Source organism: Phoca vitulina, unplaced genomic scaffold (assembly GCF_004348235.1).
Source record: "Phoca vitulina isolate PV1807 unplaced genomic scaffold, GSC_HSeal_1.0 scaffold6, whole genome shotgun sequence".
Taxonomy (NCBI): Eukaryota; Metazoa; Chordata; class Mammalia; order Carnivora; family Phocidae; genus Phoca; species Phoca vitulina.
Genome location: NW_022589709.1, coordinates 6,679,514 through 6,698,556, shown reverse-complemented (window position 1 = coordinate 6,698,556; position 19,043 = coordinate 6,679,514). Strand labels below are relative to the sequence as shown.

Here is a 19,043-nt window from a genome sequence, read left to right as displayed (position 1 = left end):
TCCTGTTTGGGGGTGTTTTCAAGAAAAAGACAAGTTTCCTAGGTTTTCACCGGTTAGTTAACCTGGGGTTCAAACTGATTTAGGAATCCTCTGGATATAATGCTGGTAACCTAAACTTTGTTTTCCCTTATATGTTAGCTTATGTAAAAGATTTTCATTGTATATAAGTAAAAAAAGAGGAAAACTGGCAGACAAAATATAGATTTTGTCCTTGGAACTCTCAACCGGAATAATTACAGATGGGAGACTTACGAATTTCCTCTCTCTCTCTCCTTCTCTCTCCCCGTCTGTCTGTCTGTCTGTCAACGGACTCCTGTGAGCCTGGAGCCCCGCAGTACGCCAGACTGTAGAACTGCATGGTTTATGGCGTTGTTTTACCTGACTCAAATCCAGAAACTCCCTTAGTGAAGGCACACAGCTCTCCCTTCCGGCTCGCGTTCCCTCCTAGGGGAGCTGTTGGATTCCCGCCTCGAAGCCCTCCCGCCCCCACCCTCCCCTAGGAGTCATTCCCCGGAGCCGCCCCAGGATGACCCTCTGACCTAGGCGGGGTGCGGGGAGGGAGGGAGTGGTCAAGAGGTAAATGGGTCAGGAGCTTGGCTGGGACCAGGACCCTGAGGAGTTCCGCGTGCTGCGGAGACCACTACAGCTGGCGCGGGCGACCGGCGCCTCTCCTCTGTTCAGACTCGGGCCATGCAAGCCTGCAACCGCGCGTTCCCGCTTCTCCCGCAGCCGCGGACGGCTCCGCGGGCTCGGGGAGCTGTGCTGTAGCTGAGAGCCGGCAGCCCGCAGCCGGCATGGTCTCGGACTTGGGGACCAAGGCTGTCTAGTCGAATGGTTAGGGACACTGGCTTTGGAGTCCAATTCGGGTTCCGCCTCTAGCCTACTAGGTGACCTTGGGCAAGTTCCTTCGCTTCAGTGCGCCAGTTTCTAAATCCATGAGGGAACTGAGGTGATGGCTAACTCCTAGGACTGTTGTAAGAATTAATTAATAAAGCACTCCTGGCAAGTAGTAAGCGCTCAGTTAATGGTTAGCAATGATCAGCAATAGGAGTTAGAAACGAAAACTGCTCCGGGTCCAGAATGTAGGTTTGGGCTCTGGCTTTTCCCGTTCTTCACTGAGGAGTGGGGGAAGGGGGAGCGGGAGCACCTGCCCTACATCCCCTCCTCCCTCCTCCCCCGTTCCAAGATAACTCCGGAGTACCGGGAGAGGCATTCGTCCTGGCCTCGGGCTCCTTCACACGCCCAGACCCCCCAGCCTTGTAGCAGCTCCCGGCTCCCGCGGCACGTCTCTCTCCCTCGAGCTGAGGAAACATTTCGGCCGTGAATTGAGTATCTCCCTCCGTCTCAAACCGCCGAGCTCGCTGGCTGCCTCCTCCGGGTCCCGGTGGCGGTGGGGAGCCGGGAAAAGCCTCGGACGAGAGGGAATAGGCAGCCTCGGGGTCTGAGAGTATCTCCTGGCCCTGGGAAGGCGAGCGAGGACGAGGTGGAGCGGAGACAGAGGGAGAACGCCGGGCCCCCGGGCGTCCCTAGGCCCCTTCCTCATTTTGCCGCCTTCTAGAGACCGCTCTGGCTTTTCCCATCCCGAGCCACACTCAGCCACTGAACAGCCAGGTGTCCCTAGCCGCCACTGGCCCTCTCCAGCTGGGACAGAGCTCCGGGGGGCGCCGGCTCCGCCCGCGGCGAGAGTGGGCGGCGAGCGCAGGCCCGGGAGGTAAGGAGGGGCGGGAGGCGGGTTGGGAGAGTGCCTGCACGTGCGCGCGCCTCTGCGCGTGCTCCGAGGGGGTGTGGGGGGGTCCGCCAGGGGCGCCCCCCCTGGGGCCACCTGCCCTTGCTGCACCGTGTCGCCGCTCCAGCCCTCTCGCCCCCAGCACCCAGGGTCAGGCGCTAGCCACCGGCGTTCCCCACGCTCCCACGTCCCATCACCCCCCTCATCCAAACCCCACCCTCCCCACTAATAATTTCCCAATGCAGAATCAGACCGAAACCTGGAGAGACAGCGTTGCCTTTCTGCTCCCCTCGCCCCCCCCTTCTATAAATAATCCGGACTAGCGGGTCAGGCACGTCACACGGCAAGAAACCGGGACCCCGAGGTTTTCTTCTCTGGGAATAGGGGGCAAAGGGTGAGGTGGAGGAGAAAGAAATCGCTCGTGAGTAGTGAAGAAAAGCTTGTTCCTAGACTCCTAGAAGAGACCAGGCATCATTTTATTCTTCCTTTCTTTTTCTTTTTTTATTTTTCCGTTTCTTTCTTATTCTCTACTCCCCCACCCCCCCTCCCGCCCCAAATCCGACGGATTGCTCAGCACTTCTCCCATTGGTTTCTTTCTTCCCTCCCCCTTTGACTACTGCACCCACCGTCCCTTCCCCCTCTCCCCCCACCGCACAACCCCCATCTCCAGCACACATCTCGCCCCACGCAGGGGATGCTATTTGCCAGGAAATAAAGTTCAAACTCCTCTCCTCCTAGGCTTGCCGATACCAGAAGTGGGCTCCCAGGCACCCCTTTTCCACTAGCACTCCACACCTGCTGTCTTTTAAATTCCCTATCTGGATTTGCATATTTAAGAGGAAACACACATACACGCCCCAAAAACCCGTGAGGTGCAAAACTGCCTCCAGGAACTACCAAAACTTACCAGACGCTCTAGTTGTTTTTGTCTTAACGAAAGGAAAACAAAGATTTTACTCTGGGTCCTCCTGTGGGGTGACTTTCCTATATTACTCAAATATGTATATGTTATACATATATATGTTTTTCCTTTTTCCCCTTTAATTTTTTTTTTTTTCTTAGCCAGAAAATCTGCTCGGTCCCAGGCAGCCGCCGCTGCCCCTTTGATGTTTTGGTACACCGTGCGCATGCGCCTCACATTAGAATTACTGCACTGGGCAGTCTAAGTTGGATCTCCTCTCTTCAGTGAAACCCTCAATCCCATCAAAAACTAAAGGGATGTGGAGAGTCCGGAAAAAGGGCTACTTTGGGATTTGGTCATTCCCCTTAATAATCGCCGCTGTCTGTGCGCAGAGGTAAGTGTGCCCAGCATTTCTCTTTTTCATTTCACTTTGAAGGGCTCGGTCTGCATACCTCTGTGAGCAGGGATCTGTAGTGAGGCTCAGATAGATGCTGAAGACGCTGTGCCTGCTGCCTTATTGATGCCTGTTTATTGTCTTTTCTTTCTTTAGTGTCAATGACCCTAGTAATATGTCGCTGGTTAAAGAGACAGTGGATAGACTCCTGAAAGGCTATGACATTCGTCTGAGACCAGATTTTGGAGGTAATGGGGTTGCCTTGGAAATAAGAAACAGCCCAGCTATAGCCTAAGCTGTCTTGTGAGCTTTGTGCGCGCTGTGTCTTCCTTCTCCCTCATTGTTGGCTGCATGTGGTATATCGAATGTGTCTCTGTGTTACCATATTGAGAAAGTGATCCAAACTTAAGCCGATTTGTTGCTATCCAGCAGTTAGATGGTCTTTCAATGAGACCCTCTTAGAGTGTATAGGTGACTGCTGTTCTTTAGCTTCACTGCTGAGATCCTTTGCTTCACCGTCTTTGCTTCATTGAGATACAAACCTCTTAAGTTTAGTTAATGGTGTGCCTAGAGAACCTGGCTTACTGGAGGCCATCGTGAACATTTTTGAGAACAAAATGTGCAGGCAATTGGTTGAAAAGTGACATTAATCCCCTGTGCCCGCCTACTTTGGAAGAGTTCTGGCAATGGTTTAAAGTGGCTGATGTCTGGATGTTATCCAGTCCTGGAAGCCCCACTGTTTGTGGCGGTGGGAGGGAAGGGGTTGGGGAGGGCTAAAAGGCAGGGAGGGTAAATGGGAGAAGGGCTAGGGACCTCTTGCTGCAGCCTTAGATACACTGATATGCCCATTTAATTTTGCTTTAGACTCTTACGAAGCTCAAAGAGTTAAAACCTGCGCGCACTGAAGGGGAGTGGGAAAGAATGAGGAGGAGGGGGTTTTAGTGCAATATATAAAAATTCCCTCGGGCTAGACAGGTTTCTCCGGCTTCTGTGAGTTGTGTGTTTTCTCATACTGAGACATCTACATATGTAGATAGGATTGGAATCCCTCTTCCAGGAGGGCACGTGTGTACATGTTCCATAGAGAATTCCCTCGAGGAGTGTCGGGCATTCTTTTTTAAAAAGGAGCGGAGAAGTGAAGAATGTAAGGGTGAGCAGTGGGGGAGGAATTTGGGGCAGAATACCCCATGCCCAGGGACAGCTCTTGCTGAGAATGAATGAAGTTCTGAGAAATCACGTGGCTGGCCATCTTGGTTCGCAGGTCCCCCTGTGGCCGTGGGAATGAACATTGACATCGCCAGCATTGATATGGTTTCCGAAGTCAATATGGTGAGTACTGAGGTTTATGGTTGTGTCTCCGCAGACCTTCATTTGGGGACAGGAAGTAGAAAGGAGCCGTTTGGTGGGGGTGGTGTATGCATGAGTATGTGTATGAAGTGGGGGTGAGGACTGGGGATTTTGCTTTGGAGCCCACTGTGTTTGAAGTTTCAAAGCCTTTGCTTTTGGTCCCTAACGATTTTTCCAACCTGGTTTGGATACTTAGGAATTGGTACAGAGCAAGTAAAATGCATCATAATTCACGTGCAAATCACAGCCACATGCAGAAGATCCTCTGCAGAAGCTACATTTCCTAAGGTTTAGTGGGAAACCAGATCATCAAGTATTTTCTGAGTTTGGGGTGGGGTCGGGAAAAGAGGGAAGGGTTTTGATTTGATATTTCACAGGGAATATAACCTGCAACCTAAACTGTCACAAAGAGGCTGAATAAATGACCCTGGGATACTGATGTCCACTTGTTGCTTTCAGAGATGGCCTCTTTACAGCTGATGGCAATCACCTCCTCCCACAATTGTTAACCAGCTCTTTTAACGTCTGCTGCCCACCAAAGTAAATAACAAAAATTGGTCACCCTGTTTTCTAAAGGCAAGCTCAGACCCATGTGCCCTAGTCAGTCACTTCTGCAATGTTATTCACCGCATGTTCTAAGCTTGTACGGTTTATGGACGACAGCACTCCTTATTGGCTACCTCGTTGGACTTGGGGCAAATACTAAGAGAAAAAGCCTCGGTATTCTCGACCAGGGACACTGTGGGGGGTTTGCTTCATGCAGGAGCGCCCCCTGCTGCCCATGTTGGGACACTGCAGACATACAAAACAATGAAAAGTGTCCCAGATACTCCCTGATTACTTGGGCTGCTTACTTGTTTCTCCAGTGACTTTTCTACTCTGTGTTTTTGAAGTTTTCTCCTTTGGAAAAGTCTCTTTAGAAAGGCCACATTTGAATGTAAGATGCAAATATTACTTTCAATACTGAAGGCACACAGCACATTTCAGAAGATTGTGTTGTGGCATGGTTCTTCCTAGAAATGAAATGCACTATTTAAAGAAGAGGATGTTGTGTGTAAAGTTTTATGCAAAACACTTCTAAGTCAGCCACCAGGACTTGAAAGTTAGGACACTTATTAATTAACTCAAGAGAGACAAAATACTACATAGTGGATATGCTCTCAACATAATGCAGATTTTCATATTCTCAGAATTCGAATAGAGAGCAAGCTCAAATAACCAACCTTATCCCTATACACTCTCCAAAGATAGTTTTGATAATCCTGAGGTATCACAAGGTTATAAAATATCTCACGACTACTCCGGGGAATATTCAAATTTCAGCAATATTTTAATGTCGTGTGTATCTTCTTATATTCTAATTATTGGGGAGGTTTTTGATATATAGGATACAAACACAGACTGAGACAATATTGGGTGATTCAGAACCACAGATTTCCCACACATTATGAAAATCCCCTGTTTTCTAGAGAATACGTCTTCCTAGGGAAACTAATTTCTCAGATACACAAATATTCACTTTGTGGGATTATGGAGGTGTTTCATTGATTTAAATTTGGAGTTTTACCATAACAATTTAAAAATGTCCTAATGTGGGTACCTCCCAAGTCCCAAACACTTGAATCTAAATTGTGTTGCTAGAAATAAAGTGATATAGAAATCAGGTATGGTTCTGTGTGCCCTATATGTGGTTAAATTAGACTCCTTTCTTTTGCCTTTTGATTTATTTGTTGTTTTTTACATAACAACATCACAAAATGGTATTCTATGGAAAAATTAGGGAATAGAATCCAAACAGACAATGATGAGAAGATTAGAAGTTGCTGTGATAGGTCAGCTAAGAACTTAGATGTGTTATATCCCCCAACTGTTTAGAGTAGTGGTTTTTTTTTTTTTTCTTCCTTAAGTTTTGTTCACCTTTTACCTGCATGCAACATTTTGGAGAGGCATCTGAGCTGGACACAGAGCCAAGACCTGCTAGTCAAAATATAGACACCAGCTAAGGCGAGGTGTCATCTCTTAAAGCTATTTAGTGTTGCTGAAAAATCACGGGATGTTGAAAGTGCAAAAACAAATATCAGGTTGTAAATAGGCCAATACTGCAGCATTAATGATTAGAACCAAGTGTTAAGAATCCCATGCCAGATTCCTTTCTTAGCCTACTGCTAACACATGTGGACTTGTCCAGACACATTTTTACTTGTTGAAAAATTAACACTTATTTCAGCTAACAATCAGAGTGATTTAAAATTAATCCCTCAAAGAAAAATTTTTGCAATGTATGTTATTTTTAAGTATGCTTATTTGATTTGAAGCAACAGATGGGAAATTTCATCACTGGTGTGTAAAGAAAAAAAAAAAGAATATGTTCATGGCATATTGCCCCCTGTATATAGGTCTAAAATTATTAGTATCTTTTGATTATTTTTAGTTCTGAAAGAATGATTGATTGATTATTTAAATGAAACCTCAAAATTAATTAACATATATATTTTCGCCTCATTATCTTTTGTGACCTGAAAACTCTGGTAATTGTAACTTTCTTTTACTATAGTAAATCTTCCTTTGAGGGATGGTAGACACCAGCCCATTTAGATTGTAAATGACTCATTTGTACCAAAGGAAAAGACCCATGTCAATTTGATGCTCTTGGTAAATGACAATAATAGAAATATCTGAACCAAGTCAAGAGTCTTGAATACTAGTTCTGCTTCTGCTGCTCAGTCATCCTGAGGGAATTCACAGACAGATGGGGCTCAATTTCCTCACCTGTTACAGGGGAGGAATAGTCCCATTTTACCTATCTCAGGTGACTACTAGAATTAATAAAACAATATATGTGAAAACATTGATGTTCCATGAACATAGCTTATGTGGAAGACTGGATAACAGGTTATCACTCAAGAGACTCTGCTACTCCAGCCGTGCCCTAAATGTACTTGGGTCAATAATTTATATTACCAGGTCTCAATTTTTTTGTTTGACATGAGAGGGGACAGGTTAAATTGACTTCAACTCAAAGTTATATGTGTTGCTGGTTGGTTTAGTATAATAGCTCTGTTGAGTACAAAGAAGTTCCTGGAAAACTTGGAAATCCAGCATAAACGTAAGGAATATGCAGAATTCCTAAATATCATGCAGTTGTGAGGTCCTACTCATGAAGGTGAGGATGGTAGCTTACTCAGGTGACTATTGGCCCAATGCTAGGTCTTTGGAAGAATGTGATTTCAATTAGAATGCTCCTGAACGGAAAGCTTGGCTTTAGAATGAAATATTTTTAGATGTCTTGGTTACATTGGCAGGAATCTTTTTGTTAAGACTCTTTGATGAAAAGTGCATTTTAAGATCCAAAATTGGCTCTGAGAATTATGGACCGAAATAGCTTTCTCTTCATTTAAAGCAGATACTTCTCCATCTTGAAACAACACATTTGCCAACCAAAGAGTGAAGCAATATTTCACTTTTGAGGAAATAGTTCTAGTAAACACACACACAAATTACCTTTTTATGGAATGGCAAAAGAGAAAAAGTGCTGTTTTTTTTTTTTTTTAACAGATGTTTTCTTGCATCACCAGATGCACAGTTTAAAATTCAATTCAACACAAATGCTTAGTTAGCTACTATGATTCAGCCATGTTGATAGGCCTTAGAAACGGAGCAATGAACAAGATTGATTTGTCTCCTGACCTCATGAGACTTAGCATCTAGGTGTTCACTATTTTTAATTCTTCTGTAGACTCTTACTATAATTATACTTATCTTTTCTCTAAAACTTTTTTTATGAGCAGCCAATTGAGTACCTAGTGGTCTGTATTTCCCATGGGTTCCTTTGTCACTTGTTGGTTTCACCATTCATTTGGTATTTGCCACTTCAAATTGCTATATATGTTACATATTCATTCTAGCTTCCTAATTCATGTTTATAAACTGCATATAGACAGAATTATAGTGTATCTCCCCATGTGATTTTGCTCTATACACAATGGTTGGCTGGATGTTTGACTCCTGGTGAATGTCGCAAATATTGCGTGAACTATTTTGTTTTCATAGCAACAATTTGTTATTATTCACTAGACACTGTACTGGTATGTGGAGAAACAGAGCATAGACTCATAGGCCTCAAATTCAAGGCATTCACTGTTTAACTAATGTAGAAAGAATCACAATGCAGGATTATAAATGAAGGAGGAAATAGACAGGGTATATTGGGAATACAGAATACTGAGATATTACATAGTAATTACTAGGTGAAGATGGGGTTAGAAGGCTATGGAATGATGTTCCAAGCAGAAATAATGGCACATAGAAGAAAAAAACACAGGAAAGATAAATGGGTTAGGGATTTGCAAGTAGCTTTAAATGGCTGGAGTTGGGAGTGGGAGTAAGGAGGTGATAAGAGCTGGTATTGAGATCATAGGCAGTGATCAACCAATAAAGACCATTTTTACACCTTTCTGAAGAATTTAAATTTTGTTTTGAAGACTGTAGGGACCCATGAAAGGTTGTGAATAGGGGAATTGCATGAATAGATTCACACTTCAGGAAGATGCTTCTGAAATACAGAGTTAAGCAAAACCTAAAGTTGGGAGATAAGATGAAAACTCATTGCAAAAATCCAGGAAGAATTGATGAATTGAGAAAGGGATGTAAAAGAGAAGATATAAAACTGGGGCATTTACAAGGTAGAAGCAAAAGGACTTGGTGAATCCCAAATTTCTGATGACACCATTTATTGATATGGAGGACGCAAAAAGGGCAGCCAAGTTGGAGGTGGGGTGGGGGATTAGGCATATGGACAGACAGGGAATTCAGTTTGGGCTATGTTGACTTTTCTACAGACATGAAATCTCCCAATGGAGATTGGAAAATATAGGTCTAGAGCCATGTAAAAAGTCATGACTAGAGAGATGAACTTGGACATTGTCAGCATGTAAGTAGTACTTATAACAATATGAATGGGTACAATTAAATAGGGAAAGTGACAAATGGAGATCTGGTGAGCACTGTAATTTAAGTGGAGGAATGCTGAAAAGGAGTCCACAAAGATTAATAAGTAGCTAAGCAGCAATCAGAGAGTTAGGAAGAGAACCTGCAGATAAGAGTGTTTTGGAAGCTGAGGCACAAGAGAGTTTCAAAAAGAAGAAAGTGGGGCACCTAGGTGGCTTAGTCGGTTAAGCCTATAATTTGGAGAAGTTTCCTTTAGAGGGGAGTAGGTTGCAGATACAACGCAAGGGATTGGTAGAGTGGCAGGACAAGGTGGCTTTATGGAAGACCTCTCTATTCTCTCTGACATGGGAAACACTTTCTGTTGAGAATAGAGGAGGTTAAAATTGGCCTCTGTGGAGAATGGGTAAGTAAGTGAGGTTACCTGGGACACACAGAAGGATAGCCAGAAAGCATGAAGCATGGTGAAGGGTATGGGAACACTCACTGGCCACAGGCACACTTAATTCTAAATAAATTATGCTTAGAAACCCTCCTACCCAGCTTTTAGCAAGCTGTCATGTTCTCTCCTTTTTCTTCTTCTTCCCACTCTCCTTCCCCTCTCCCTCTCTTGTATGTACCCAACATTTTTCATTGTCATCATAACACTAATATAATAAAATAATTATAGTTAATGCTTATTGAGTTTTTAACTCATGTAAGTATCCTGTTGATTTACATTATCTCATCCAATTTTCCTATAAAAACAGTGAGATGGCTACCATCAACCTACTTGCAAAAGAGGAACCTGAGGCTCAGAGAGGTTAAGTGACTTGTTCAAGGTCACACAGCTAGTAAATGACTGATTTCATGTCCCTTAATCTTAGCCGTATGATTATACTGCAGTTTTAAATGTAGCAAGGCCTCATTTGAAAAAAAATCATTTTCATTCCTTGAGGACCCTCTTTTGTTGTAGTGTTTGTTTTTATTCTTTTTTTTTGAAACAGTGGATAGACTGGATAAACTAATCCTTCATACTCACTCTCTCCACCTTAAAAAAAAAAAATCTCAATTTTATTAAAGTAATTCCAAGTAGGTACTTTATTCAGTATATATTAAGGTCCTCATCCTTGAGAAACTTATATGTTAAATTATATCTATTGAGCATAATTTAAACCATGCAATAAAGGAAGTTTACATAACATCTTGAAGAATCCAGGATATTTCTTGTGCCATAATTTATTTCATTATGAATGGGTACTGTTTTTAACTTGTCTAATAATTTTCTTGTTGCTCCAGAAGAATCTGTCAGATAACCATTAAAGCCAATCATTGTCAGAAAATAGTGGCTGGTATATGTTTAAGAACCATAAACTCAGTAATTATGAGATGTGGGTGGACACTATGTGAAAAGACCATACCCTTTCCCTTATTTTTTTTATTATAAAGACCTCATTTCAATTGAACTTTTTGCATTAAGAACACATTTTTCTGATTTCTGATAAATTCTCCTACAAATAATTCTCTCAAAGGTGGTTGAATTTTTTTTCTTCCCAGATCTTTCCTTCCTCCATCCCACGTAGTATCAATGAGACTCATTATAAAGATTATATCTCTCGGGGCACCTGGGTGGCTCAGTCGTTAAGCGTCTGCCTTCGGCTCGGGTCATGATCTCAGGGTCCTGGGATCGAGCCCCGCATCGGGCTCCCTGCTCCGCGGGAAGCCTGCTTCTCCCTCTCCCACTCCCCCTGCTTGTGTTCCCTCTCTCGCTGTGTCTCTCTCTTCAAATGAATAAATAAAATCTTTAAAAAAAAAAAAAAAAAAAAAAAGATTATATCTCTAGAAGACTTACCTATTTTTAAACATCTATGCCACTTGATATTACAGTTTATAAATCTATTTTTTTCTTGGTTAACTCTTAGGAAAAATTATTTTGCTGTGACTTTATGGGTACCCTGAACAATGCTCTTGCTTAACTATGGCATGAAATAAAGATATGATTATAGGCTTACTCTGCAAGAGAAAGTAGGTTAAGGAAGTATCTCAGATTTCATATTATAGTGCATCATGGGTATTTCCATGCAGTCTTCTCAACCCCCACTCAAATAATTAAATGGTTGTGGGAATTCCTTTAAGAATGGAAGTCAGACAAAGTATTTTTCCTAGCTATATGGGAGGGGTGTGTGTGTATATTAATTTTGGGGAAGGGCACTGATTTGTTTTGTGATCATTCTATAGCAAGATTTCTTACCCTCAGCATTATTGTCACTTTGGACCAGAAACTTCTTTGTTGTTAGGGGGCTGTCATGTGTGTTGTAAGATGTTAAACAGCATCCTCGCCTCTACCTATTAGCTGCCAGAAGTACTCCTGCTATTGTGAAAACCAAAAATGTCTCCAGAAATTGTTAAATGTGTCATGTAGGGTGAGGCGATTGTCTCCAGTTGAGAACCATTGGTATAAAGAATGGTGTTGTGGTTTTATCTCCAAACAAAGAGAAAAGAGGAGATTTGTCATTGAGATGTTTCTCAATAATCTTTTGCTTAATCACGATTTTCATTTATGTTTGGTGGTACATTGTGACAAAACCAATTTTAAAATGCCAACAAACAACAAAAGCAAGAATTATCCACATCCCCATCACTTCATTAAAACTGTATTTTAATTGGTGTATATTACCTTCTAGTTCTCATCTATTTGTTTATTCATATTTGACACATTGCAGTTATTTTGTAGAGAAAATTTTATAGTCTACATTTTCACTTAATACACCGTGAGTATTTTTACAGACTTATGCTTCCTTTAAAAAAAACAGTCATCTGTACTACCACTAATGTGAACTGATGTGTATTTTTCCATGATCTTACAAACATACACATGAATATACTGACATTTTATTTTTTATTCACTCTGTATTTTTTCAAAAAACAATTTAAAAATAAATTTTATAGATTATTAGTCATAATTCTAGCTATCAATTATTTGAAAATATATTTACTTTTACTTATGCACCACTAACAATAATATACAAATCATATACAAAATAGAGAACTGGATTTAAATAGCATATAAATGGAAATTTTAAAAAAAATTATAAATCAACTTGACTCATATTTATACAGCTACTCTTTACTCTGTTTCTATTCTGATATTACTCAGTTTTTCCAAAGTCAACTTACATTTTTCAGAGGACAAAAATACTTAGAAACAGTTAAAAGAGGAATAAGAGGAAGGATGGTTATGAGTTTTTAAAAGACACAAACACAATATTTTTTTTTAGTATTTATTTATTTAATTTTGCGAGAGAGAGAGAGCATGAGCAGGGGGGGAGCAGCAGAGGGAGAGGGAGAAGTAGGCTCCCTGATGAGCAGGGAGCCTGACATGGGACCCGATCCCAGAACCCCGGGATCATGACCCGAGCTGAAGGCAGACACTTAACTGACTGAGCCACCCAGGTGCCCACAAACACATGATTTATATGTTGCTTCCAGTTGTGCATTTTATTTACAAAATACATATTTTATTAAACAAGGAGAGAAATGGGTTTATATTATCCTGTCCCTATTTATATGGAAAAATAAAGGAATGTCTTTAGCCCATTGGCTCTTGCTGGTCCTCATTTTGTTAACATTCTATTGGCATTTTTATTGCCAAGTCTCATTTTTCCTTGCTCTATAATTTGGCACTTACCGCCCACTTACTTGCCAAGAAGTCTTAACTTAGAAGTAATTGGCAATTGAAGATATAACTTCTCTCCTAACACAATAGCAACAATTAGTGAATTTTGAAGGTGAATCTACATATATCTTAGAAAAGTAACACACAAAAGTAAGCCATAGAAGAAGATCAGAGATGCATGGACAGTACCTACCACAATGCCTGACAATTAATAGATGCTCAACAGATATGGATTGGATGAATTTGTTGAAGGGGTAGTTAGTTGAAGGACTGCAGGACATCAAGCTACAAGAAAATATTTATTAAGTGCTAACTTAAGTAGCACTATGCCAATTAAGCTGGATTGTGGAAGGATGTGAAATGGTTCTTACACAGGGGCTAAGTCTAGAGTCAAGAAAGCTTAATCTTATTGTCTGAAGAGGGAGGTGAGGGTATATGGAAAGAAGAATATTTCAGATGGTGAGAGAGGAGAGTGGTGTGTCTTTCAGGTAGAAACATCAAAATAAAAATTTGAGAATCAAATTTTTACAGTGATTCTCAGACTTTTCTGTGCAGTAGAATCATCTGAGTCTAGTATTAATATTCACATTTTTAGGGCCCATATCTAGAGTCTGACTCAGTAGGTCTGGGATGGGGTTCAGGAATCTGCATATTTAAAAGCTTTCTACATGACTGACACAGATACTATCTGAAGGGCACTGTTTGAGGAACACTAATTTTATAGTGAAGTTGGAAGCCAATATAATCACTAATAAAGGAATTTTACAACAACTGACTGGCCTCTAATTATAATGTGGGTTTTTGCAACAATAAAGAGCTAAGTGGTCAGAGTGGGTGGGATTTGTAGAAGAAGACTTCATGAAAGAGAGAGTTGAACTGAACTAACAGGATCAGTGTGATTTAAATAGATGGAAAATAGGAACAGTTCTGTGGGAAAGGGCAGTAGGGTTTAGACAACATGAAGAAAGTCATTGCATATTAGCAATAGTAATATTGCAAAAATATAAATTTAGGGTGTGTATGACTCTCACTTAATGTTCACAAAAATCCTATGAGCTAGATAATAGTATTATCACCTTCTTTTATAAATGCAGAAATTAAGAACTAGACGGATTATATAATTTCTAATATTTTACAGCTAATGTGAGTGGATTGGAATGATAGGGTGCATATATATGGTATGAATATGCAGGGTATGAATACGTAGGGTGAAGCTTAATTCCATAGGACCATGACAGCTATGCAGAAGTGCCCTTGGAAATTCCTGAGTGGATGCTCTGACGTGATGAGAGAATCTGAAGCATCTTCATAAAGACTGAAGTAGAAGGCAGGCGACACTAAAGAAGGTATGAGGAAGTTGAAAAACATTTTCCAGATCTGATTTTTATTTTTATAAAATGTCCTTTGGAGCCTTCACACTAATTTTATTGATCCAGATGATGAAAATATTTAGGAAGAACAAAAGTTGAAACAAAGATTGTGAAATGGGGTAGGGATGAGCATCTAGCACAGTGTTTGATACTATGAATAAATTAATAATAGCTACATGAATTATTTAGTTTTAAGATGTTTGAAAAAATCAGAAATACTGATATTTTAATACACATTTCAGGGTAATATGATTTGACTATTCCTTGTTTAGAAAGGTAGCTAATTGGTGGTAAGTAATAGTAGTATTGCAAATTTACATATAGCAACAATGCCACTGAATAGCTTCCTATAAATTATTTATGGCTGCTTAATTATAATTCTGGAAGTATATGCTTAAACCTAATGTCTCAATGATTAAGCATCTTGAGATTGCTCCTCTAAAGATCAATAATTCAGTGCCTAATTGGTACAAGACCATCAAATCAAAAACATTTTTAAAAATGTTTATCTACAGACTTTTCCATGAAGTTTTTAAAATTAAATAGGTTGGTTTTTTAAAAAGATTTTATTCATTTGAGACACAGATAAAGAAAGAGAGAGAGAGCATGAGCAGGGGGAGAGGCAGAGGGAGAGGGAGAAGCAGGCTCCTCACAGAGCAGGGAGCCCGATGTAGGGCTCGATTCCAGGACCCTGGGATCATGACCTGAGCCGAAGGCAGACGCTTAACGACTGAGCCACCCAGGTGCCCTAAATAGGTTGTTTTTAAAAGCCATGTTTCACTCAGCTATTTTATTTTATTTTATTTTTAAAGATTTTATTTATTTATTTGAGAGAGAGAGAGAAAGCATGAGTGGGATGAGGGACAGAGGGAGAAGCAGACTCCCCGCTAAGCAGGGAGCCTGATGCGGGACTCAATCCTGGGACTCCAGGATCATGACCTGAGCCGAAGGCAGACACTTAACTGACTGAGCCACCCAGGTGCCCCTTATTTTTTATTTTAGATAGAAATGATGGTTGCATCATGAGAATTTAATCTGTCTACTTGACTTGCTCAATAAATGTGTATTTATTTATCTGTGCACTAATATATAATGTACACTATCAAACATACTTGAAATAGAGATTTATTTACTTATTTATAAGATTTTTATTTATTTATTTATTTATTTATTTATTTATTTATTTATTTGAGAGAGAGCAAAGAGGAAGGTAGAAGGAAGGGGAAAGAATCTCAAGCAGACTCCATGCTGAGCATGGAAAGCCTGAAGCAGAGCTCCATCCCACCACCTAGAGATCATGACCTGAGCTGAAACCAACAGTTGGACGCTTAACCCACTGAGCCACCCAGATGCCCCACAAAATAGGAATTTAAAGATGATTTCATAAAATGCATATAAAGTTATATTTTTATCTCATGCTCATCTACACTGGGTTAGGTTTTGCATTTTCCATGAAAATAGAAATAGAGTGAATAAGAACGGAAATTAAAGTCTGTTTTATTCTGCATTATTATTCTGTTAAGGAGAAATATTGGATAGTATGGCTTATAATATAGATAATTCAAAGGTGACTGTTTTTTTTGTGGAAACAGTCCTATTTATTCCTACTTTCCAATTTTTAAAGCATCAACATCGGGCAAGTAGTATTTTAGAGAGTGCTGTTCATCGCTTCCAGGAGGGAGCCTTTATTTTAAAATAATTATTGAATATTCCTGATTCTTAGGACTATAAGTTAACTGGATTTTACAAAGGACGGTGTAGCCACAGAGCCAGCTTTTAAACAATTCTGCAAAGATAATCTTAAAAAATTGTCCGATTTTGTGAGAGTGTTAACATTTCATCAACTGTAGATTTCTCAAGAAATATTTTTAACATTAATCTTTAAAGAAATGATATATAGGCCATTTTAAGGAATATCATAAAATAAGCAGAGATGTCAAGAGTTTTAAATACAAGTGAGTAGGTGCCAATTATTGGGTTGTAAAATCTAATCGCCATTCTGCAAACTTAACCACTGTTGAATATATTGTGCTCCTAAAAAATGAAATTTAGGTACTTTTTCTGTTTGCTTTCTTTGACCTACAGAGAAACTTCAAGACTTATTTTGTAAATACATATTTCTATGTCTTTTTCCAAATGAGTGTTTGAGTTAATAGACTGAAGATCTCTTGAAGCGTTCTACCACCAATCAGTTGTGTAAACCATTCCTCTTTCAAGCACCGTTAAGCCAACACTCTCTTTTGACACTAGTGGGGCTGATCTGCTAGGCTGTGTAAATTTGCATCTGGCTTATGTGTTGGAAGAATGCTTTAAAGTGTTTACTTGAATCACATTAGCATGCCTGTGTGGCAAGCCATTTTTCTAACTGAATTCATTAGAGAATGATACCTTTCTTACTCTAAAAGTCAAAATATTTTAAGTACTTGCCAAATTTACAGGTGAAAGATCTAGAATTACAGAGCATAGGAAAAACACAACTTTCCTCATTTCCTTCAGATTATTCAGATGCTTTATTTTAAACTTTAGGTGTTGGAGACCAAGTTCTGTACTGTAAGAAATCTGAATAAAAGCATTTTGCCAATTGCTTTTTTTTTAACACTACAAAGTAATATTTTCTGACAAATATATTATTTTCTGGTTACTCAGAAAGATCAACTCTCATTTTCATATCTTAATTGCACATTTTCTAACAGACCAGAAAATTCTTCCTATCTATTTAATGAACCAGCTTTGAGAGTCACATTTTAAAATGGCTTTATCTTATTAGTTTACCAAACTGACTCTGATCATCGTCACCACCACTTAGGTGGAAATTTGTTTTTAATGGAACTTTCTTTACTTAGGTTACTTGAGTCTAAGTGGCAATGCTATAGATGTGTCCTAGTTTTAAATTCCCAGATTTGGACAAAATACTTTTTAATTAAAAAATAGCCACAATCCTGGAGCTCTGGGTTTCCCATTTTGTTGTTGCTCTTGTGCAATCATGGTAGGAATAAAACCTGATTAAATCAAATACTACTTAAGTCTGAGCTTTAAAGAGAGAGGGAGAGACAAAGATAGAGAGACCCAGAGAGGGCGAGGAAAAGAGGGATAGACATATGTGCCCTTCTTCTTGAGGAGTGTGTAATGTGTTTTCAATAGTTGAAAAATAGCAGAAGGCCTTTCTTACATAGTTGCTGGGTCCTGTTTAGTATAAATGGGTATTTATATATGTAAAGTATGCAACAAAGATTTACCATGTAAGAATGTATGTATAATTAAGGACTGTCTTTTTGAATTTACATGATATGAAATCAACAATATCAAAGTGCACGTGGATTCTCTGTTCTTTTAAGCATTTGATAGTTAATAAATATTTTAATTAAAAAAGGTCAATGAAAAACAGGAGTTGAGAAATTGCAGTATACCTTTCACATATAACTGGGATATATTTATTTTAATCAATGACGCTACTAAAAGTCACTACCATTTTTTGAGAAACCTTAATTTTTAAATGTTTTCACATTTAATTCTGAAAAACTCTATGAAATAAGAAGTGTTATCACATTTTACAGATGGATAAACTGTGGGTTAGAAGATTTTTGTGAGTTAGAACCTATTAGAACCAAGACAATACAGCCCTCCTTATGTTACAGCTGGAAAGTGCTGGAACTGGAATTCGAGCCTGATTTTTTCCCTATCCCATTTATTTTGTGTTTTTCTGATGTTAAAGGAAAAGGAAGTTGAAAAAATTGAATGGGCCTGCGTCTATCATAATCTCCCAGGATGATCATTAATAGTCCACATTCCAGATCCCAGATGACTTTTGGGAAACCTACAAAAATAAAATAAATAGAACATAAGGAATAAAATCTATAATACACAAAAGTAGGCAGTCTAAGTCATTGAGAGATCAATTAAATTAATGATTTTCACTATGTCAGCATCATTAGAGTTTGTGGGTAAATTGAAGATTATTATTTACTTTTTTCTTGGCTATTATAAATCATCTTTCATCACTGGAGAATGAATTCAATTCTTACTTGAAACAAAAATCTACTCTGAAAAAAAGATATGGTAATCTTGAGAATTAAGAATAAAATTAGATTTTGATTAAATATTATGACTTTTAGAACCAAGAAAATATCAGCCCTTAGTATCTTACTTGTTATTTTAATGAGGTGGTACATACCTCAGTATCTGAGTGTCTCAGAATATTCAGTAAAATGATGATTAGCATTTATGTGAAATAATAATTGTGATGTATTTCAAGGTCAACCTAAAAGACTTCAGTTTGAATACATTTGTGGTCTTCAAGGTTGAGAAAAACATGTGGCTTAAAATGTTTCTAATTTCTTTTTTTCTACTTTATCAAATATACACCTGGGTTGATAAAAATTAAGAATAAAATTAGGGTACATATATTTTATATATCTAATTTTATACATATATATATAATTATTAAGTTCTAGATTTCTTTTAAAAGTAAGCAATCCTTGGGCTAAAGTATGCTATTACATTTTTTAAGAGATTATTTCTATAGTTATTGTGAAAAACTCAGTACTTATATCAAAAGCAAAGACTAGGAAGTTCTGAATTTGTCCTGAATTTGTCACTGATGATAAAACCTCCTATAAAATTCTTGTTCAGAGTTTCTATATTTGGAAATCAAGGAAATTAAATAAAAGATATAAGGTAACTTCCAGCTGTTTGTTATGCTTATTTTG

The 19,043-nt window shown here is 39.3% G+C and overlaps 1 protein-coding gene across 3 annotated transcripts in view; it reads left to right on the top strand.

Moving 5' to 3' along the window:
• Window positions 1-1,072: 1,072 nt before the first annotated feature.
• The window catches only part of GABRB2 (gamma-aminobutyric acid type A receptor subunit beta2), a 240,098-nt gene continuing 222,127 nt past the window's right edge, over window positions 1,073-19,043 (top strand). Inside the window, exons 1-4 of one of the 3 annotated variants that reach the window (XM_032403666.1) lie at window positions 1,073-1,711; window positions 2,789-3,021; window positions 3,178-3,269; window positions 4,283-4,350. In XM_032403666.1, the coding sequence (XP_032259557.1) occupies window positions 2,945-3,021; window positions 3,178-3,269; window positions 4,283-4,350 (237 nt within the window). In that variant the 5' untranslated portion in view covers window positions 1,073-1,711; window positions 2,789-2,944. Of the gene's footprint in view, window positions 1,712-2,015; window positions 2,148-2,788; window positions 3,022-3,177; window positions 3,270-4,282; window positions 4,351-19,043 lie in introns of those variants that run through there. The other 2 variants (XM_032403668.1, XM_032403667.1) reach the window with 2 other exon arrangements.